General features: G+C 48.1%; 1 protein-coding gene across 1 annotated transcript in view; it reads left to right on the top strand.

The window, feature by feature from the left end:
- The window catches only part of WSCD2 (WSC domain containing 2), an 80886-nt gene that overhangs the window by 28688 nt on the left and 29408 nt on the right, over positions 1-22790 (top strand). The window contains exons 3-4 of the mRNA XM_081017421.1: positions 12963-13077; positions 17749-17933. Coding sequence (XP_080873547.1) covers positions 12963-13077; positions 17749-17933 — 300 coding nt within the window. The remainder of the gene's footprint in view (positions 1-12962; positions 13078-17748; positions 17934-22790) is intronic.

Raw genomic sequence — 22790 nt, 5'->3', positions numbered from 1 at the left:
AATGTTGGACGATCCCAGACTAATAATAATAATAATAAATTTTATTTACATCCCGCCCTCCCCAGCTGAAGCCGGGTTCAGAGCGGCTAACAACAATAAAAGTAACACAGCATTCTAAAATCAATTCATTCTAAAATCAATTCAAGATCAAATTAATGGCAACCATTGGGTTAGAGTTCATTGCGAGAAGTGAGGCTACAGGGAACCAGACAGAGGGTCTTCTTGGTAGTGGCGCTCGCCCTGTGGAACGCCCTCCCATCAGATGTGAAGGAAATAAGCAGCTACCTTATCTTTAAAAGACATCTGAAGGCAGCCCTGTTTAGGGAAGTTTTTAATATTTAATGCTGTATTGTTTTAACACTCGACTGGGAGCCACCCAGAGTGGCTGGAGAAACTCAGCCAGATGGGCAGGGTATAAATAATAAATTATTATTATTATACAGTGGTAGCTCTGGATGCAAACGGGATCCGTTCTGGTGCCCCGTTTGCATCCAGAGCAGAACGCAACCCGCGTTTGCCCATGCGCGGGTCACAATTTGCCGCTTCTGCACATGTGCGAGCGACGAAACCCGGAAGTAACGCGTTCTGTTACTTCTGGGTCGCCATGGAGCATAACCTGAAAATGCTCAACCTGAAGCAACTTCAACCTAAGGTATGACTGTATATTATTATTCAGCCGGCTCGCCTTATATCCTGATATTCTTATGTTCATATCATGCCTTTCTGAATAATATGCCAGATATCTGGATTAGTGCAAAGCTGGGATCCAGGGCAGGGAAGCCTTTTCATCCTGAGGAAACAGTTCCTCATGTGGCCAGAGGCAATAGTTGATGGAGCACAGGATGCGAAACTTGCCAGGCATGAGGCATCCTCACAGCTCAGGGATAAAGCAACTCAAGGAGGCCCTGGGAGAAGGCCAGTGAGGGCCGTGTCCTATGGAAAGTTCAGAGGGTCAGTCAGAGAGACAGACCCATTCCGCCCAGTTTAGACAGGCATCAAAGCTTCACTTGGCCATCTTTGAGTACCAGCGACGAAGGCATCCGCCAAACGCCCATCAAAAAACAGCACCACCTGTGAACAAGACCACAGAGTAATAGAGTTGGAAGGGACCACAGCGGTCATCTAGTTCAACCCCCTGCAATGTGTGAGACTTGAACCCATAAGAGCCAACTCTTAGGAGCCGTGGGGGCTTTGGCCCGCATAGTAAAATATTAGGGGGGGGGCGCAAAGTTGATGAGCATTCCCATTGAAATGGTGTGTGCGCGCACTGTGTCATGTGATGGATCGTGTGGGGCGGGTTTTATCTGAGCCCCCGCAATATTTTGTTCAGATTGGCACACCCTGCTTGAACCCACAGCCCTGAGATTAAGAGTCCCATGCTCTACTGTCTGAACTATAAGTGTATGTATATGTTTGTGGGGTTGCCACACTCAGGAGAAGGGCAAGGTTTGCAGAAGGTCAAACGTTCTTTTGGAAAGAATCGGCAGCGGCGGCGGGATGGGTGGTTGGTTGGTGGGTTGGGTTTATCCAGAACAGCCCGCTGAAAGGTTAGCAGGCTCAGTGGGCACAGAATGCTGTCAACGTGGGAAAGGGTGTGGGATGGAGTCTCAGAGCCAGCCCACCTGTGAGGCACAGTGAGGCGGTTGCCTGAGGGTGGCACACTCCCAAGGGTGATGGTGGGGCATAGCAGGGGTGGGTGGGGATATGAAACATCGCACCCTGGCCCATCCCATCCTACAAGAAGGTATGGGTGGCTGCTGGGAGCTGTGGCGCTCATGCTGCAGCATTTTGTTGCAGTTCTGATTTGCTGCAGCCATCGAAGAGTCCACTCTCTCGCAAAAAAGCTTGTTACATCCTGATGTCATCTTCTCAGGAATTCTCCAGTTGCCTCTAGATTTGCTTCCCTCGTTCGAAGTCACCAGGGCACCCCTTTCCAATGCCAGCTCCCCTCCGAACCAAAACAGTGGCGCCATTTCCCTCCCCCTCCTCGCGAGCCTTTGGCTCGGTTGCCACGCTCTGTGAACAAAGGAGAGGGGGCTGGACCCGTTTGGGGGAACATATTTGGCTGGGCTCATTACTTTAATTTGAAATGACAATCAGAGAATTTCTACCAGATGGTGAGTGAAGACTCAACTGTCAGTGGCGGCACAGTCGGCCATCGCGTTCCCAGCCATATGCAAGGTGTCTGCAACAATTAACCTCCGCTAGGACGGCTCCTAATTCCTAATGAGGGTGACAGCGATTGGCCTTGGGAAATAACGGCATCACTCGACGTGGGTGAGCCGTGTCTGTCGCTGACACACGCCCCTCCGTTGACTCTCGTAAAAAGGTGGGCGAGGAGATGCAAATCGTTCCCCCATTCAACGCAACAGCTTCCCCTTTCTAGATGGCTGTGTTTGTTTGGAGTAGGGCTGCGTCGAAAGCCAGCTCCAGCCCTGCTCCTCTGCAAGAGTTTCCAAAGAGCCTGCCAATGGGCGCCCCTCTGGCCACCATCCTCTTCTCACAGTGGCCAAGAAGATGCTCCAAAGAGAAACTAGTGAGCAGGACCTGAGCACAAGAGCAACGCTCCCTGGTTTCCAGGGGCGTAGCGTGGGTTGCAGCCACCCGGGGCAGAACAAATGTTGCAACCTCCGGTAGACTGGCCAGCAGAGTCTCTGCTTGCAAACTAGCCCCAACCTGGGAGCGGAGAAACATGAAACCAGGGGCGCCAGTGTGTTACCTCACCCTCCTGTCCTTGCAGCTAGGCGCTCTGGACAATGCATGCGGCTATAATAATAATAATAATAATAATTTACCCCGCCCATCTGGCTGGGCTTCCCCAGCCACTCTGGGCGGCTTCCAAAAAAATATTAAAATACTGCAATACATCAAACACTAAAAGCTTCCCTAAACAGGGCTGCCTTCAGATGTCTTCTAAAAGTCTGGTAATCGATTTTCTCTTTGACATCTGGTGGGAGGGCGTTCCACAGGGAGGGCGCCCTCTGCCTGGTTCCCGTAACTTGGCTTCTTGCAGTGAGGGAACCGCCAGAAGGCCCTCGGTGCTGAACCTCAGTGTCCGGGCAGAACGATGGAGGTGGAGACGCTCCTTCAGGTATACTGGGCCGTTTAGGGCTTTAAAGGTCAGCACCAACACTTTGAATTGTGCTTGGAAACGTACTGGGAGCCAATGTAGGTCTTTCAAGACCGGTGTTATATTGTCTCGGCGGCCGCTCCCAGTCACCAGCCTGGCTGCCGCGTTCTGGATTAGTTGTAGTTTCCGGGTCACCTTCAAAGGTAGCCCCACGTAGAGCGCATTGCAGTAGTCCAAGAGGGAGATAACCCAAACGCTTTCCCACCTTCCTCTCCCTCCCTCCCTCCCTCCCTCCTCAGTGGGTGGCGATGGCGGCCTCCTCCTCCCTCTTGTCTAGCCTAGGAGTAGGGCATGCAGAGGCTTCCCTTTGCCGGCCACGAGGAAAAGGAGTTACTGCAGCAACAAAGGCCCAGCCTGGGCATGGATTGCCTGCATGTGGCTCCAGCCTCAATGAGGAAGCCTGTCACGGGGGCGCCTTGTTGTACCTCCTCAGAAATCTGTGGTTGGGGCCACGGACCCCCTGCCCCTCATGCTATGCCACTGATAGTTTCCCACAACTGGTACAGACCTCCAAGTGTCCCTATTTTCCAGGAACAGAAGCAGTCCCAGTTTCTGATTTGAGCCCCAAATCTCCCACTTTTCCTTAGGATGTCCCTATTTCCATTGGAGAAATGTTGGGACGGTATGGAGTTATGCGGCGCCTGAGCCAAGTAGATAAGTAGCTATGCAACCTTTAGAAGACACCTGAAGTCAGCTTCGTATAGGGAAGTTTTTAAAAAAGTTGTATTATGTTTTTATATATGTTGGAAGCTTCCCAGAGTGACTGGGGCAACCCCATCAGATGGGTTGGGTACTATTATTATTATTATTATTGTTGTTGTTGTTGTTGTTGTTGTTGTAAAGAGACCCCTGACCGTTAAGTCCAGTCACGGACAACCCTGGGGTTGTGGTGCTTATTTTGCTTTACAGGCCGAGGGACTGCAGACAGCTTCCGGGTCATGTGCCCAGCATGACAAAGCCGCTTCTGGCGAACCAGAGCAGCGCACGGAAATGCTGTTTACCTTCCCACTGGAGTGGTACCTATTTATCTACTTGCACTTGACACACTTTCAAACTGCTAGGTTGGCAGGAGCAGGGACCAAACAGCGGGAGCTCACCCTGTCGTGGGGATTCGAATCACCAGCCTTCTGATTGGCAAGCCCTAGACTCAGTGGTTTAGACCACAGTGCCACCCGTGTCCCATTATTATTTAAGACACTCCTATTTTCACTGCAGAAATGTTGGAGGGAATGCTGGTGTTCAGAAGCATTACAGCCTCTGACTGTAGAGGCAGAGCACTGCCATTGCGGCTAGTAGCATTTTGGCTCTCCGTACTTCCATATTATCACCTCGGTGTTTTTCTTCATGGACATATGTGTGTCAGTAACACAGAGCGACGAGGGAATTGAGCTGAAAGTGGTAGCAAACTGTGAATGCTCCCATTCCAGAATTAATTTCAGAAGCTCTCCTGCTTTAGGTCAAAATTCGAGAGGAGGAGAGAATAAGAGAAAGGCGGAAGGAATGGAACGGGACAGAATCTCCCCCTTGTAGCCATTTTGTGCATCCTAGGGCTCTGGTTCAGCTCAGAGGCTAGGCCAAAGCCTTCCCGGGTGAGGTGTCTTTTAAGGAGAGATTTTTGCAGAAGGGACTTGCCCGTTTTTATTAAAAAACGGAATGGCTAGAGATTTCTTTCTTTTTCCTTTCGGGAGCACGGATGCAGAATGAACACCCAGCATGTTTTCCTCACAGAGCCTGATGGCTTGTAAATCAAAGCATCGTCAGTATGCTGGAGAGCACTCTCAGCAGCCATGCCTAGCCTGTGGCTTAACAGGGCTGTCAGCATGATTGATGATTCCCCAGACAGGGAGTGGAGGTTTTTGGGGAGAAAGAGGCTGGGAGAGTGGGAGAGACTGAGCGCTCGCACACCACTTTGTGATGCCCATTGTTTCTGTGACACTCCGTGGCGATGGAGAGATGGAGTCCGAAGGGGCTGTGCTGGATAGCAACGCCCCGTCATCAGGGGCAATGGAAGGTGGGCCCAGATCCTTGCATCTTTGGGCATCATCGTAGGGGAGGAAAATCCCTTGCTCCCTCACGCTCAGTCCTGGATCTTGGCTGATTTGGGTGTTTCCTCTTCTTCTCTCATTTAGGAACATTACTGATGAAGCTGGTGTGTTGGCGGATTTTGCTGGCTGGCACTGGTATGACACTGAGCAGCCAGGGCAGGGCAGGACCTTCCAGGCAGCAGGCTGGGGACAGTGTTTGGGGTGGGGGAGATCCAGAAAGGAGATATCACACACCATTGCTGCTCCTCTTTTGGTTGTGGATAGGAGTTGCTGCCTCTCCAGTCACCCCTGAGGGAGAATGTTCCCAGGGGTGTCTTACCCATAGAGGCTAATAGTAGTAGTAGTAGTAGTAGTAGTAATAATAATAATAATAATAATAATAAATTTTTATTTATACCCCGCCCTCCCGGTTCAAAAACCGGGCTAAGGGCGGCTAACAACAAATTTAAAACACTTTAAAACAGTTAATTATAAAAGCAGCATAAAATACAATATAAAAGCATGAATAACAATAAAATTCAAAATTCAAAATTCAAAAATCAATTAGATTATCCCCAGGGCTGGCTGGCTGAATTAGTCCTACTTGGGCCAGTGAGGAGATCAGGGGAGAATTAGCTGTGGGGTCTCAGAGCGTGTGATCTTCATAAAAGGGGAGGTGGAGGGAAGAGAAGGGAAATAAAAGATCAGGCTGGATTCAAATTAAAGGCCAGGCGGAATAGCACTGTCTTACAGGCCCGACGGAAGGAGGTTAAATCCTGGAGGGCCCTAGTCTCATGGGACAGAGCATTACACTAGGTCGGAGCCATCACTGAAAAGGCCCTGGCCCTGGTGGAGGATAGTAGTACAGGGTGCCGGGGTGCCAAGTTCTGGAGGGCGCCAGGGAAGAGGTGGAGGCTGGATGCGGCGCCTCCCGGCACCAGCTCACCGCCCTCGCCCGCCAGGCAGCGCCATGCCCTGAGCCTCCGTCTGCCCTGACCACCGTGGCACAAAGCGACCAGCTGATCCGCGAGGTGCCACGTCCAGCCTCTGCCTCTTCCCCGCCGGAGGAGCCGCCCTCCAGCTGCTGCCCGCCTCCTCCAGCCCCACCGGCAGATCTATCCTCCCTAAAAAAGCTCTGGGAAATTGGGGGGGGGGCAGGCGCCAGAGGAAGCTTTGTACCACGGCGTCGGATATGCTTAAGATGGCCCTGAATGCTCCTCTTCCAGTGCCTGCTTCTCTTCAGCCTCCCCTTTTCTCCCCTTTCTCATGCCATCTCAGGCAATAGGGGCAGAGGTGGTGGGGTATGCAGGCCCTAGCTGCTCCTCCCCCCCTGCCCCCCCTTGCCACTAGCCTTGGCCACTGGCAAAATATATTGGGCTGCTCCAGAGCTTTGCTGCTTCTTCCCAGGAGACAGGGACCAAGATCAGCTGGCCTTCGATATCACTTGAAAGCAGCCTTGAACACAGGAAGAGATGACTGGAGATATGTGGTGCTCCACTAGGGGTGGGGTGGGGATTCAGCTCTGTTCACATTTCAGTAATGTGAGCTTACCCGATTTGCTCTCGCTGAAAAGATACACGCAAAGCAAAAAATTCATTTCTCCTTTAAAAGCCACACCCCTCAAAGTTCAAACCTGTCCCTGTCTTCTGCCATACGCTGCCCCATCATTGCTGCTTCATCCTCATCCTCTTGGAGGTCCAGATAAAGGGCCTCATCCTGGACAGTCGCTGGGCAGGGTCTTCTGAGAGCCACGCTCAATTTGGGTCCTTTGCTGTGTGCTGGTGTGACGTGACTGGAGTCCAGCAAAGAGATGGGAGGCAGAAGGAGGCGTCAAGACGTGGGCAATATTGTGCTAGCTTTCCTCACTGTTATATATTTAGTACAGTATTTATTTATATGCCGCTCGGTTGTTTAAAAAAATCTCAAAGCGGTTTATGAGAAGGGGGGGGGACCCCAATAAAATTATTGCTAATAAAGACGAATAACAACGATTTGAAACTTTGGAAAAGTTAAAATAATGGTAGGCTAAATAAAGCTGAACATATGGGTGGACTTGTCCAAACAAAAGTGTTTTTAGCAGGCGCCAAAAAGGGTGAAGGCACCTGCCTGATGTCCAAAGGCATGGAGTTCCACAGTGTACAAATGCTGTCACACTGAAATATTGATTTCTTTCAGCTGCACAACAGGCATTGTGTGGCACCTGGAACTGTGCCAGTTCTGCCAATCGACACAGTCGAGTGGGCATATATGGAGTTCACGCTGCTTGAATTTCTGTCCCATTTTCTAACATTTCTTTCACACTGCAGGACCTGCTGTGTTGTGGAACAGTGGCTTGTTGATCTGTCTACTGGCATCTTGCGTGAATTGTCATTCACTCCCAGTAGGCACAACAACAAATGTCACTGGGCTTTGCTGCTACTCGACTGCGCTTTCCACACATGCCTGCTTCTGCCATTCCCATGATTTCGCCCATGAAAACAGCAGGAAAGGACCCTGTGCTGTTTGTTGTTATTTAGTTGTTTAGTTGTGTCCGACTCCTCGTGACCCCATGGACCAGAGCACGCCAGGCACTCCTGTCTTCCACTGCCTCCCGCAGTTTGGTCAAACTCATGCTGGTAGCTTCGAGAACACTGTCCAGCCATCTTGTCCTCTGTCGTCCCCTTCTCCTTGTGCCCTCCATCTTTCCCAACATCAGGGTCTTTTCCAGGGAGTCTTCTCTTCTCATGAGGTGGCCAAAGTATTGGAGCCTCAGCTTCAGGATCTGTCCTTACAGTGAGCACTCAGGGCTGATTTCCTTCAGAATGGAGAGGTTTGATCTTCTTGCAGTTCATGGGACTCTCAAGAGTCTCCTCCAGACCAGAATTCAAAAGCATCGATTCTTTGGTGATCAGCCTTCTTTATGGTCCAGCTCTCACTTCCATACATCACAACTGGAAAAACCATAGCTTGAACTACACGGACCTTTGTTGGCAAGGTGATGTCTCTGCTTTTTAAGATGCTGTCTAGGTTTGTCATTGCTTTTCTCCCAAGAAGCAGGCGTCTTTTAATTTCGTGACTGCTGTCACCATCTGCAGTGATCATGGAGCCACCACTTTATTCCATTATGTTTTTCGGGCTAAGAGGGCTGCAAACATAGTTTCCTTTCCTGTATCCCAATAACATGGAAATGGACACTAAGCACTAATTGTATTCCATTAGTTTTCCTGAAGTGAATTTCGTTTCATGTGAATGGACATCTTCTCTTTTCTTCTTCTTCTTTCACGATCCCTCATAGTGGAATAAGATTGTCTTCCATAAACACGGTTTTAACAGTGAGTGCGTAAGTGATTGTGGAGGCCAATTTTGGATCCACACATCCTTCCACAGTGGGGACATAGGTTTCTGGGCGGGAGTTGATCACGGTGAGGGTTTGCCAAGCATGCCTTCCTCTTAGCACGTTTCTCCTTTGCGTCCTGAGTTCAAGTGTCTTCAAAGCTCATGACACCTTTGGTAAAGGCTGTTCTCCAACTGGAGCGCTCGCAGGCCAGTGTTTCCCAGTTGTCAGTGTTTATACTACATTTTTTTTTTAGATTTGCCTTGAGACGGTCTTTAAAACTCTTTTGTTAACCACCAGCATTACACTTTTCATTTTTAAGTTCGGAATAGAGTAGTTGCTTAATGAGGAAATCAGGATTACATTTACATGGCAGTGAATTCCATTTGCACAATGTGTTAATTTCCCACATTATATCTGAACTTTCGCACAACGTAAATGCTTCTTCTTGAATATAGCACAAGTTTAGCACTTGTTTCCATATTATTTGCAAACAGATTCCCCACCCTACTCCCTGGAAGGAAATGACACAGAAATGAGCATGAAACTGCACTATATTCCACAAGTGGCTTTTACGTCGTGTGAAAGCTCAAATATAAAGTAGAGCTTGACAGTCAGAGAAAAGTCATGAAAATGGAATAAACTGCTGTGTGATCAGAGCCGGAGAACATAGCCCTCCAGATGTTTTGGCCTACAACTCCCATGATCCCTAGCTAGCAGGACCAGTGGTCAGGGATGATGGGAACTGTAGTCTCAAAACATCTGGAGGGCCGAGTTTGAGGCAGCCTGTCCTAAGTCATTGTTGCAGTGCCCTCTCAGCTCAGCGAACCGACCGTGCTCCCCTAAACCCTCCTCTGCTTTGCGGGTCCCTTCCAGTTCTATATTTCTGTGATTCCGAGGGTGGCTCAGCAGGTGATATTTTCACAGCTTCCTGCCTCTGGCAATTTCTGTCCTAATCAGTAAGACTTCAGGTTCCTTGTCAGGCCATATTAATAGGCATGGCTTTAACAGATTACAGAACAGCTGACTGCCCACCTGGCACTTGGAGAGGAATGTCCTCCCCTCCTTCCCCCCCCCTTAATAGGCGTAAGAAATGGCAGTAGCTACGCTTCACTGAACAAACAGCCTGAGCGATGCGCACTGCCGAAGTTTCTGCCCAACAGGCCCCCGCTGGATTCTTTATTGCATCCAAGGGGGTGGTTGGGAGGGTTGGAGGAACTGAAGATGGGAAAATGAAGCTTTGCTTGAGCTGCTGTTTCAGGGACAAGAAATTCCAGCCATAGCTGCAAGCCTCCTCATTGCCACCAACTGCGCTGGACTATAGAGTGAGGCACCCCCAGGAAGAGCAGGCAGGCTGTCTTCTCTGCCAACCAGCCAGGATCATACTGACTCAAGTGGCAAAGCTGACTTCTGCCTGGTTGTCTCGATAGGAAACTTGAAACCCACCAGTTTCCACCCTGGTCCTACCTTTTCACTTTAGGCTACTTTACAGATAGCACAGAAAATGTGTTTTGTGTATCTGGCCAGAGATGATGATGATGATGATTGTTAAGTTGTGGGTGAACATATCAGACGACACAGCAATTCTTCAAACAGCTCTTGTTTATTCAGAGGCCAGAACTGAACTGAACTGAAGGGCTCAGTCAGCCTGCTTATATAGAACTCCAGTACCACGTAACTGTAACAATTTTCTAAAACTATCCAATCACTGAACGTCACTTTCGATCCCTTATTTGCATAACTATCTACAGTATCCCCCTGGTGGCCCAGGGTGAGAACTTCGGTACATAACAATGATGATGATGATGATAATAAATTTTATTTATACCCCGCCCTCCCTAGCCAAGGCCGGGCTCAGGGCAGCTAACAACCAATAATAAAAACAAGTTGATTGAAATACAATTTAAAAAACAAGATTAAAATACAACATTAAAACATTAAAATGCAGCCTCATCACAGGAGGAGAAAGGAAAAAGAAAGAGGGGGAGGGAATCAAATTGATTCCAAGCCAAAGGCCAGGCGGAACAACTCTGTCTTACAGGCCCTGCAGAAAGAAATCAGATCCTGCAGGGCCCTGGTCTCATGAGGCAGAGCGTTCCATCAGGCCGGAGCCAGTGCTGAAAAGACCCTGGCTCTGGTTGAGGCTAATCTTACTTCCTTAGGGCCCAGGACCTCTAGGGTGTTGCTATTTACGGACCTTAAGGCTTTTCAGACTCACCTGGAAGGTGGTGGACTCTCCTTCACTGGAGGTTTTTAAGCAGAGGTTGGACGGCGCTCTGTCATGGATGCTTCAGTTGAGATTCCTGCATTCCAGGGGGTTGGAATACAGTGGTACTTCAGAAGTCGAACGGAATCCGTTCCAGAAGTCCGTTCGACTTCCAAAACGTTTGGAAACCAAGTTTGCGGCTTCCGATTGGCTGCAGGAAGCTCCTGCAGCCAATCAGAAGCCATGGAACGTGCGTCGGACGTTTGGGTTCCAAAGAACATTTGCAAACTGGAACACTCACTTCTGGGTTTGCGTTGTTCGGGAACCAAAATGTTTGGCTCGCAAGGCATTCAGCTTCCGAGGTACAACTGTAGATTATGTTTGGTGTCGCTTCCAACTCTACAATTATACGAATCCGATTCCATGCTTTAAGCCTATAGATCAGAGATGCTGTTTCGTTGTGATTTCGTTGTGCTGCTAGTTCAAAAGAATCCCGTGCCACTTCCTCCCTGCCAAAAGGCAGCGAGGCATCGTATCGTGACCGATGTCTGCTTTTGGGCAAGTTGTACACAACAATGGATAATTTCTTCCCTGAAAGTTGTTCAAGGCTCATTTCTGAAAAAGGAAATACAGAAATCTGGGACACGGCAGCATTGCTAAATGCCTGATCTCTCCCCAGGCGCTGGGGCGGCTGTGCTAAGGACCATGCTCTCCTCACAATCCCTTTAAGAGTAGCCTCCCCCGTGACTTTCTCAGTAGCAAACGAGAGAGTTCCTATTGAGGAAGGAGTGCTGCCTCTGCTCTCAGGCACCCAGTGTGTCGTGTGTCGCTAAGCGGAACGGATGCAGCAACTCAGGTCATCGTGGCTGAACGTTAAACCCTGTCTTTGAATGCTCTGAGGGGGCTTAGCAAAAGTGGAAGATCGAGGAGGCGGCCAAAAATGGCTGCAAAAGGGGACTTAGTGCCTGTACGACACGCGTCAAACGGCTCTTGTCCAGTCCATTACCAAGCCTCAGCTCCGCTTCCACAGCTGGAGGCAGCAGGGCTACTGAATCCCAGTTACTGGAAACCCTGGGAGAGGAGATGACTCTAATAATAATAATAATAATAATAATAATAATAATAATAATAATTTATTTATACCCCGCCCATCTGGCTGAGTTTCCTTTTTTAAAAAAAATAAAAATAATATTTATTGAATTTTAAAGGGTTACAAAAAGAAAAAAATTAGAAAACAGCATATTTAAAGAATACAAAACATCACATCACAATAATAATAATAAAAGAAACAAGAAAATAAATAAAAAAATACAATAAATCTTCCCATATCTTATCTTTCATTTGCTTATTTCCTTGACCTCCTCACACCTCCCTTTTTTGTATTCTAGTTCAATTAGCTATTTCAGCAAATCCTTTCCATCTTTTCCAGTTTTTGTCCTCTATTTTATCTTAATATAATATAGCTTTACTTTCCCTCCTTCACCATTTAACAATCTATTTTTCCTTAATCCTTTATAGCATTTCTGCTAAAACCGCATTATTTCATTCCAACATCCTTCTAACATTCCTTAATTTTACAATGTTTCTGTAAATAAGCTTTAAATTTCTTCCAATCTTCTTCCACCAACTCTTCTCCCTGGTCTCGGATTCTGCCAGTCATTTCCGCCAGTTCCCATCTGGCTGAGTTTCCCCAGCCACTCTGGGCAGCTCCCAATCAAGTGTTAAAAACAATACAGCGTTAAATATTAAAAACTTCCCTGAACAGGGCTGCCTTCAGATGTCTTCCTTCCTTCACATCTGAAGGGAGGGTGTTCCACAGGGTGGGTGCCACTACCGAGAAGGCCCTCTGTCTGGTTCCCTGTAACCTCACTTCTCGCAATGAGGAAACCGCCAGAAGGCCCTCGGCACTGGATCTCACTGTCCAGGCTGAACGATGGGGGTGGAGAAGCTCCTTCAGGTATACTGGTCCGAGGCCATTTTGGGCTTTAAAAATCAGCACCGTCACTTTGAATTGTGCTCGGAAATGTACTGGGAGCCAGTGCTCTTGCTGGTTTTGCTTTGGGGCTCCTGGTTGGCCGCTGTGAGAACAGGATTGGCCTGATCCAGCATGTTCTTCTGACGTGCATGAGGAGGGACACTGCCCTGATTTCCCCGAATAAAAAAATGTGAAGCATAAAGAATGATTTTGGTTGTTTGTGGTGTCCCTCAACAAGGGCCTGTGACACCAGTAGTGGGCAATTAAATTGAAATTAAGAACAGCTCCTTTTAACACCTGTCTCCCTTTCACAGCAAAATACATCGGCTGTTACGTCGACAACACCCACCGGAGAGCCCTGCGCGGAGTGTCCTTCTTTGACTACAAAAAAATGACATTGTTCCGTTGCCAAGACAACTGCGCCGAACGGTAGGGTGGCGCGAGAGAGCTGGGACTTCATTAATTCCAAGGCATCAAATGTATTTCTCTCCTGTCAGTCCCGGAGGCTCGACTCTTTCCCCGTGGTTGTTTTTCTTCCTCCCTCACCGCCTCCCAATAATTTCGAAAGATCGATTTTTTTTTCCTCACTGGGGGGGAAAAAGGCAAGGCCTCATTTGCAGTGGAATGGCCTTCTCTCGACAAGACGGGGAGCCTAGAAACTCTGGCGAGAGGAACCTGCAGTAGCTGCGGAAAAAGAGTAGGGAACCATTTGAAGTCATGGCTTCTTCCCCCAGAGAATTCTGGGAGCTGTGGTTTTTGTTGTGTTGTCGAGAGGCCCCTGTTCTTCTTGCAGAGCTATGATTCCTGGGGCACTTAAGCAAGTCCGTCTCCCTCCCCAGGGAACTCTGGGAATTGTAGCTCTGGGAGGGGAAGAGGGGTCTTCTAACAACTGAAGGAGCAAAGGTCGCAGGCAAGGCTCAGTTGGGAGATCAGGATCAAAAGAGGCCATATTTACACCATGCCATGATGCTACTTTAAACAGTCACGACATCCTCCAGAGAACCATGGGAGCTGAGAGTTTTTAGCAGACCCCTGTTCCCCTCAGAGAGCTGTAATTCCCGGAATGGTTTAACAACCAATTCCTCTCCACAGGGAACTCTTGAAATTGTAGTTCTGGGAGGGAAACAGCGGTGTCTTAACAAATATCAGCATCTTTAGCAAATGACAGCTCCCAGGCTTCTCTGGGGGAAGCCATGACTGGTATTCACAGAATCACAGAATCATAAAATTGTAGAGTTGGAAGGGACCCCAAGGGTCATCTAGTCCAACCCCATGCAATACAGGAATCTTTTGCCCAACGTGGGGCTTGAACCCACAACCCTGAGATTAAGAATCTCGTGCTTTACCAACTGAGCTATCCCAAGTCTATAGTGCTTTAAATGTATGATGGAAACGTGGTCTCTGTGGACCTTTCACAGCAGCTTGGGGTACCAAGAGAGAGTTTAGCCAGTGGCAGAAACATGGTTAGGGTCCGCTTTCCCTAAAATCTCATTTTGCAGAAGCAAAGGCAAAAGATTGATTGGCAAATTGCGAGGGATGAGGGAAGCTGGAGTCCACCAGGAGTGGCAAAGGACTTCCTTCCCTGGTGTGGAGCAACGTGAGTGAGGATGTAGCTAACTTCTCAGATGTGGGATTCTGGGTTAAAAGAAAACCACTCTGGAGCCTTCCCATGCCTTGTTTTTCTGGACCAGGATCTCGCCACATCACTAGCACCTGCTAGGTCTCTTTTACTTATGGCTTCAATTGCAGAACACACATCATACTGGCTTCCCCAACCTGCCTAGCTTTTAAGTAATGTGCTCGTGTCCCACTCTATGATCTATAAGGCACGTGGAGATTTTTTTCTCTTGAAAAGTGATGCTTCCTCCTGCTCGCTTTGAGTAAATCATTCGGCGCCAAGTGCCAAGAAGCAACCCAAATTGCTTCTTTGCACAGACGACATCTGTGCAGCAAGAACTGCAACAGGAAATTGGCCCAATGGACATTTGGCCCAAGACAATTCCATTTCAAATATGAATTAATTATTGTGGATTATTTTTCTTTGCCTTCCTCCAGAGATTTTAGGGCTATCGTACATGGTTTTCTTCTCCCCACCACACTCCCATTTTTATCCTCACAACAACTTAGTGAGGTAGGCCAGGCTGAGGGATGGTGGGTGGTCTTGGCTCATCATTTTGTATTGTGCTAAACTGTTTCACAGTCAGGTCTTTGAGGGTCTCAAAGAGTGTCTTAGTTGGGCTCAGTAGGGGAATTGAGAATGACTTAGTTGTGAACGTCCACCCATCATTTTATTTCTGTGCCACCTTTCCAAAGTTAAAAGCGTCTTACAACATGTAGAAAGAAATACATAGCTACAAACATAACAAAAATAGTCATAAACAAAACATTTAAAAAGTACACAACCAATTTGAACAATTTCAACATAAATCGTAGGATTCAAAATAAAGATACCAAAACTTAACAGCATCCCCCGAACCCCTAAGCAATACCCCAGCCCAAGATTTTGAGAAAGGACCTGCAGATGGGGGATACAGATTGAAACAGCCATGTGATGGGGGGAGAAGGTTTTTAACCCTCCCCCCTTGTTATTTTCCCAGTGAACACAGTCCCCCCCCCCAGCTGCTATTTGTGTCCATGACAACGGGAGCTTTCCTTGCAATGCAAATAAGATCTTCAGAGGACCAATTTCCCACAGGACTGTAGTGAAGACACTGGATGTATAGGATATCTGGTATCGGTCTGGTATATGTTGCTGGACCATGGCACAGGTCGGTCTCCTCCTCACAGCCTTAGCTGGTATAATGGGACTCTCAAGGATGATGGAGGACAGCAAGGGGTGGAGGTCAGTGCACAGGAACCAGAGCAGCAGGACCCATCACTAGAGGGCCCCCTGTCTCCCCATACACAGCAGGTTCTGAGGCCTAGGGAACAGCAGGAGGAGCACTCTAGGAAACTGAGGCAGGCAATGGCCCACAGCCCAGCTCTCTAACTGGCCAGGTGTCTTCCTTCCTTTGGCTCCCCGTACATTTCCGAGCACAATTCAAAGTGTTGGTGCTGACCTTGAAAGCCCTAAATGGCCTCGGTCCAGTATACCTGAAGGAACGTCTCCACCCCCTTCAGCTCAGTCCGGACACTGAGGTCCAGCGATGAGGGCCTTCTGGCGGTTCCCTCACTGTGAAAAGCCAAGTTACAGGGAACCAGGCAGAGGGCCTTCTCGGTAGTGGTGCCCACCCTGTGGAACGCCCTCCCACCAGATGTCAAAGAGAAAATCGATTACCAGACTTTTAGAAGACATCTGAAGGCAGCCCTCTTTAGGGAAGCTTTTAATGTTTAACAGACTACTGTATTTTAATACTTTGTTGGAAGCCGCCCACAGTGGCTGGGGAAACCCAGCCAGATGGGCGGGGTATAAATAATAGATTATTATTATTATTATTATTATTATTATTATTATTATTTGTACTAGGGATGGGGAATATGTCACTAAGGATGGAATTTTCTAAATATACTTGATATTGAGGACAGGCTTCAACCCACCCCGCCCCCAAATCCCTGTCTTGCTGCTTAATCTCAACAAGAGAGTCCCCATCCGGTTTACTAAAAATACAAACAATTATTGCGTATTATTTTCATTATTATACATATAATGCTCTATGCCTATTAGGATCAAGGGTTCAGATAGGGTCCTGATTCAATCTGGATCAGTACGGACCTGGTTTAACCAGATTCAGACCCCCAAATCTGAATCAAAATTCGGCGATCCCAATCTTCAGTGGTCAGGACCACCTCGGATTACAGGGGAATCTTCCCGCTGTGTGCAAGAGAAATTTTGAGGTTGTCCCACGAAACTTAAGAAGACGCAGCGCCGCATTTGGAAGCGTACAATATTTTTGAAAAGGAAAAGAAAAAAGAGGGGAAAGTGAGAAAGAAAAAGAAGGGAGGAAAGGGATTTTGTGAGGCAAAGGCCTCCAGGGACCATAGAATGTGTTCCCCCATAAAAAGCAACATTGACACACAACTCCCGGTCAGGGCCGGCCCAGGGCATTTTGCCACCTGAGGCAAAACTGAAAATAACACCCTGCGCAATCTCCTCCTCCACAAGTCCTGCACTGCCACAGCCAGCTCCTCCTCCTGTTGCTGCCCAAGGAGACTGGGGATGGGCAGGGAAGGCCTGGTACGCTGGCAGAGGAGAAAAAGGAGGATGGAGAAGGGCAGGTGGTGGAGGAGGAGACAGTCCAGAAGTCCAAGAGGCAGTAAGTGCCAAGCTTCTCAGAGGCTGAATCTGCTACCCCTCCCAGCTACCAGGAGCCTGCTGCCTGGGGCGAAGGCTTCACCAAGCCCCACAGGTGGTCCGGCCCTGCTCCCCGCGCATAGAAAGCAGTTCCCAACTTCTGTGTGCAGGCAGCCTTTCCGTGGTGAGGCAGTTATGGTGGAAGCATCCCTCGCCTGATTGCTATCTGCACAAAGACGGCTTAGCCATATTCGAAGAACAGCTGATAAAGCTATTGGACGTGGCTGAGATGGGAACGTTAACGTGTTTAATTAGAGGGAAACCATTAGTGGCATTTGTTAAGGATTGGACATTTCTTATGGACTTTTTGCATGTGAAAAGAGAAAATGAACTTGTAATATCTCTATTTGAAGATTGGAAACATACTAGCTTATAGCAGATAGAATGGTTGGATCTTAAGGAATGAATATCATATGTAGCGGCAGCAAAGAGAGCCAGAAGTCCTTTTATTTTTCTTCTTCTTCCTTGTTTTGTTTTTTTCCGTTCTTTTCCTTTTTTCTCGCTTTCTCTTTCTTTAGCTTTCTCCTTTTCTTATCTTTCCTTCCTTCTGACTTTGTTCTCTTTCAAGACTAAGCAGCTGTTTTATCTCAGCATATTATAAAAAGGAGGCATCCTTTACCTGCAAAGTGGCCAATTTCTAGGTAGGTTGCACAGCATGAGATTTCGGAAGGTGCTGTTCAGCACCAAGGAGAGCTGCACAAACGTTCAGCTTTCGGGTAGCCAAGTCCAGCCACTGAATCTGAACACAGGCCGCCGCTACCACCACCAAAACCTCCAAACAAAATGCTCTCTCTCCCTCTCCTTTCCAGGGGTTACCTCTTCGCAGGCCTAGAGTTTGGGGCCGAATGCTATTGTGGCCACAAGATCCAAGCGGCGAACGTCAGTGATTCAGAATGCAACATGGAGTGTAAGGGAGAAAAGAGCAACATTTGTGGTGGGGTGAACCGACTCTCAATCTACCGCCTGGAGTTGGCCCAAGAGTCTGCAAGGAGGTGTAAGTATTGACTCATTTGGGATCGAGAACTAGGGCGGCCCAAGGGAGCAGAGCCTGGGGCTGATGGCATTGAGATCAACGTGTCCTAATAGCTCGAGGGAAGTAACTCTGATGCTGTTGGCTATTAGGGATGTGCAGGTGGAGCTGTGGGACGCAGGTGGCGCTGCGGGTTACACCACAGAGCCTAGGACTTGCCAATCAGAAGGTCGGCGGTTCGAATCCCTGCAACGGGGTGAGCTCCCGTTGCTTGGTCCCTGCTCATGCCAACCTAGCAGTTCGAAAGCACATCAAAGTGCAAGTAGATAAATAGGTACCGCTCCGGCGGGAAGGTAAACGGCATTTCCGTGCGCTGCTCTGGTTCTCCAGAAGCGGCTTAGTCATGCTGGCCACATGACCCAGAAGCTGTATGCCGGCTCCCTCGGCCAATAAAGTGAGATGAGCGCCGCAACCCCAGAGTCGGCCACGACTGGACCTAATGGTCAGGGGTACCTTTACCTTTACCTTTACCTTTAGGCATGTGTCTTGCAGAACACTAGACCATGGGTCCCCAAACTAAGGCCCGCGGGCTGTATAAGGCCTGAGGGACTTGTTTATCCGGCCCGCGGCAACCCCCGCTGCTTGCTGCCACCACCCACTCTCACTGGCGCTTCGTGGCTGCCCACTTTCGGGTCAGAGGAGCACCGGAAATAGCTTGTACGTTATTTGCGCATGCGCAAGCGTCATTTCCGGTGCACATCCAGGTCTGAGGAGGCCCGTGCACATGCGAACAAACTATTTCTGGTGCTCCTCCGACCCGGAGGTGCGCCGGAAATAGCGTGTGCACATGCGTATGGGCATGCGCTCCTCCACCCTCTGGCCTGCCACGCAGTCGGCACTGGAGACACCAGCCCAAGGCGCGGTAGGTTTGCTGACCCCTGCACTAGAGCCTCCGCCCTGTATCCTCACTATAGCTGCAGCTGCTACATACTCTCTGGTAATTTTACTAGGCTGTTAAAAAAAAAAAGGTAAAGGACCCCATGACGGTTAAGTCCAGTCAAGGCAACAATGGGGTTGTGGCGCTCCTCTCACTTTCAGGCTAAGGGAGCCAATGTTGTCCACAGACAGCTTTCCAGGTCATTTGGCCAGCAAGACTAACCCGCTTCTGGCACAACAGAACACCGTGATGGAAACTAGAGCGCGAACGGAAACACTGTTTACCTTCCTGCCGGAGCGGTACCTATTTATCTACTTGCACTTTGACGTGCTTTCAAACTGCTAGGTTGGCAGGAGCAGGGACCGAGCAACGGGAGCTCACCCCATCGTGGGGATTCAAACCGCCAACCTTCTGATTGGCAAGCCCAAGAGGGTCATTGTTTAAGACCACAGTGCCACCCGCATCACTTACCTTACCGTTACTAGGCTGTAGTTAAACTATGGAACTTGCTCCCCCAGGAGTGCATAGCGATGTCTCTATGTTCTGCCTCCATGGTTGGAGACAGTTAAGCTTCTGATTACCAGTTGCTGTAAATCATAGGCAAGAAGAAAACTCTTGTGCCTGGATCCTGCTTGCTAGTTTCCTACATGCACCAGGCTGGCCACTGTGGGAACAGGATGCTGGACTTGATGGGCCTGATCCAGCTGGCTCTGTGTTCTTATTTTCACAAGGAAAAGCAATGACAAACCTAGACAGCATCTTAAAAAGCAGAGACATCACCTTGCCAACAAAGGTCCGTATAGTTAAAGCTATGGTTTTCCCAGTAGTGATGTATGGAAGTGAAAGCTGGACCATAAAGAAGGCTGATCGCTGAAGAATTGATGCTTTTGAATTATGGTGCTGGAGGAGACTCTTGAGAGTCCCATGGACTGCAAGAAGATCAAACCTCTCCATTCTGAAGGAAATCAGCCCTGAGTGCTCACTGGAAGGACAGATCCTGAAGCTGAGGCTCCAATACTTTGGCCACCTCATGAGAAGAGAAGACTCCCTGGAAAAGACCCTGATGTTGGGAAAGATGGAGGGCACAAGGAGAAGGGGACGACAGAGGACGAGATGGTTGGACAGTGTTCTCAAAGCTACCAGCTTGAGTTTGACCAAATTGCGGGAGGCAGTGGAAGACAGGAGTGCCTGGCGTACTCTGGTCCATGGGGTCACGAAGAGTCGGACACGACTAAACGACTAAACAACAACAACAAGAAAGCTTGGGTTTCAAAACCAAAGCTGAGGTCCTTTGGATGCTGCGCCATGATCTCAAATCCTTCACGTGAGGTGCATTTGTGAACACTGGCGATCTACAGCCTTGGAGAGTCTGGATTGGAAAATGTGAAGGTGTTTGTGGGAGGGAAGGAATCCCTCCCAGAGCACTCTCAGCAGACCAATTGAGTGCAATGCAGGGAAAGGAAGGCCTAGGTGCTTGAGCTGCCTTAATGAGTTTGAAATGGGCTTTTGATCTCTTCCCTGCTCTCAAAGGCTTTTCTGCATCTCGCCTCTAATTTTGCATTCATTGCGTTCCTCCCTGTCTTCTGTAGTTAAGAAGGTGGGCCGGGTGGCTCATTAGCTGGTGCTTAAATGTCAAAAGCAGAGAGGAGAATCCAGGCAGGCAGGGGAAGGGAAGAGATTATGGGGGAACCTTGGTGGGCCGTGGGGCAGCGAGATCAAGCTGGCAACCTGCAGGAGGAAGCACAATTGTCCATAGCAAGCCTGCGAAGGAAAAGGCTATAAAGTGTTTTTGCAGTGCCTTTCCTACTTCCTGTGCGCCAGGGGATGGACGCCTCTTCCAACACCAGAGAGAGAGAGAGAGAGAGAGAGAGAGAGAGATAGCTAATCAGAAAATGATGGGGGAATGGCATTTTCTGCATTCCCCTTTGGTGGAAAGAGGAACCTGTTTCTCACCCTCAGTTTGCCTGGCAGTCTGGCACTCGCTTCCCCATGGAATGTGAGGGCAGGCAAAGGCACTGGGTGCATGGAGCACTCCGGCTGCAGCGATCCTCCAATCCCATTCTTGGAAGCACCGTCGATCCTGCTAATTGGGGTTTTTTAACTGGAGTAAACTACAGGCGCATGCTCCGAAAACTAACCCAGCTACAAGGATTTAAAAGGTTTGGATTGAGAGGGGATTTCATTCAGTGAAAGAGACGGTGCGGTTTTTCTCTACGTTTATGATATGGCAACCCTCCCTGGAATGCAATCTACACGAACAAGTGAGAAAGGAAGAAATTGGAATGTAAATTTGGAATTTAACAAAACTGGAACTGCGTGCGTGAAAGAAAGGAACTGAGAGGGAGGGGGGGAATGCTATGCTTTGAAAATATGCAGCAAAGTCCTCCCAAACCTCTGTTATTCATAAAGGAGTGTGTTTGAGATAAGGACAATTGGCCATAAATCAGTGGCAGGGAAGAAAGGAGTCTACCAGCTGCGGGAATAGAAGCTTTTGGATTAACTATTTGCAGTCTGGATTCAGACTGTTCTTCCTAGGCTGGAGAAATGGCGAAGATGGCTTGTTTACTGGAAGCCAAATCACAGGATGAAGTGATGCATTGACTTTTGGAAACTGTGAGATAACCGCTTCTCCCAAGGTGTGGCGGGAACCATCAAAAGTTGTAGGAATGAAGGATAAAACACCATATATAGATGGGGAAACATCGTGGGGGGGGACTTGTCATGTGCAGGAAAGAATAAGGATTACAGAGTTCCTCACTTGAAACTTTATAAATTACCTGACATAACAACACGAACGAAACCACAATATTGTAGCTGTCATATAAGGGGTTATTATATCTGAATGGAATACAATGGAAATTATTAAGATTTTGGAATGCAGAAAAAATGTAGAAGAATGAAGCCATCAGATCTAACAGCAACTCTTCACAGTGTTTTGCAACAAAAGCCCCTGTGTTTTGCACCCCCAGTTTCATGAGATCTCTGACAGTGGTGGTAGTCTTGGGGATCATTCTGAGTTTGCATGATTTTGCCTTTAAGTGCAACCCCTGGAAGCATAAGGCATACATAAGTTGCAGCCTTACTGTACAGTTACAAGGGTTGATGCTGGAGGAATAAGTTGTCTTTCTATCTATCGACCCCCCACTGGTTCAGGTAACCAACAACAAGTGTTGTTGTGATACACACACACACACACACACACACACACACACACACCAGTGCTTTTCAAATTCAAAAATCGAAAGAGGAGCCCATTGGGTCTAACCTTAGTGACTGTTAACGATTGGTGGCCAGTGGCCATGAGAGATTAATTTTAGCTTTTGATTTGTGCAGAGTTCGTGAGAACTGTAGAATTCCCTCGAGAGAGAAAGAGAGCTAAAGAGGGAGAGATCAATATTGGAGAGCTGTGGTTTGGCATAAAAGCGGCGAAACAGGAGCTATGGCAGCTTGCTTAGAAATATTGCGGATGTTGGTGACAGATGCAATTTTCCAAATGACAGGAATAAGAGTTTCCATTGGCTTCATGGCTTATAGCGCTGTTAAAGAACTTGGACAAATAAATTGGAAGGGGGTCGGTTTTTTCTTCATTATATTTATTTATTTTCTATACTAAAATTAACATTGCTTAAAATATAAATATAAATTAAATCCCCCATTAACTATGATGATAATGATGATGATTATGATGATTATAATAATTTTATTGTTTCCCCAGCCACTCTGAGCGACTTCCAGCAATATATATATATATATATATATATATATATATATATATGTGTGTGTGTGTGTGTGTGTGTGTGTGTGTGTCAGGGAGATAAAGAAACATATATATGTCAGACATAAAAAACTTCCCTGAACAGGGCAGCCTTCAGATGTTTTCTAAAAGTTGTGTAATTCTTTATCTCCCTGACATCTGGTGGGAGGGCGTTCCACAGGGCAGGCAC

Source organism: Podarcis pityusensis (genome assembly GCF_964106645.2).
Source record: "Podarcis pityusensis genome assembly, chromosome: 8".
NCBI classification, from domain to species: domain Eukaryota; kingdom Metazoa; phylum Chordata; class Lepidosauria; order Squamata; family Lacertidae; genus Podarcis; species Podarcis pityusensis.
Note: the sequence above shows the minus strand (reverse complement) of the source record. Positions and strands in the feature narration are given on the sequence as shown.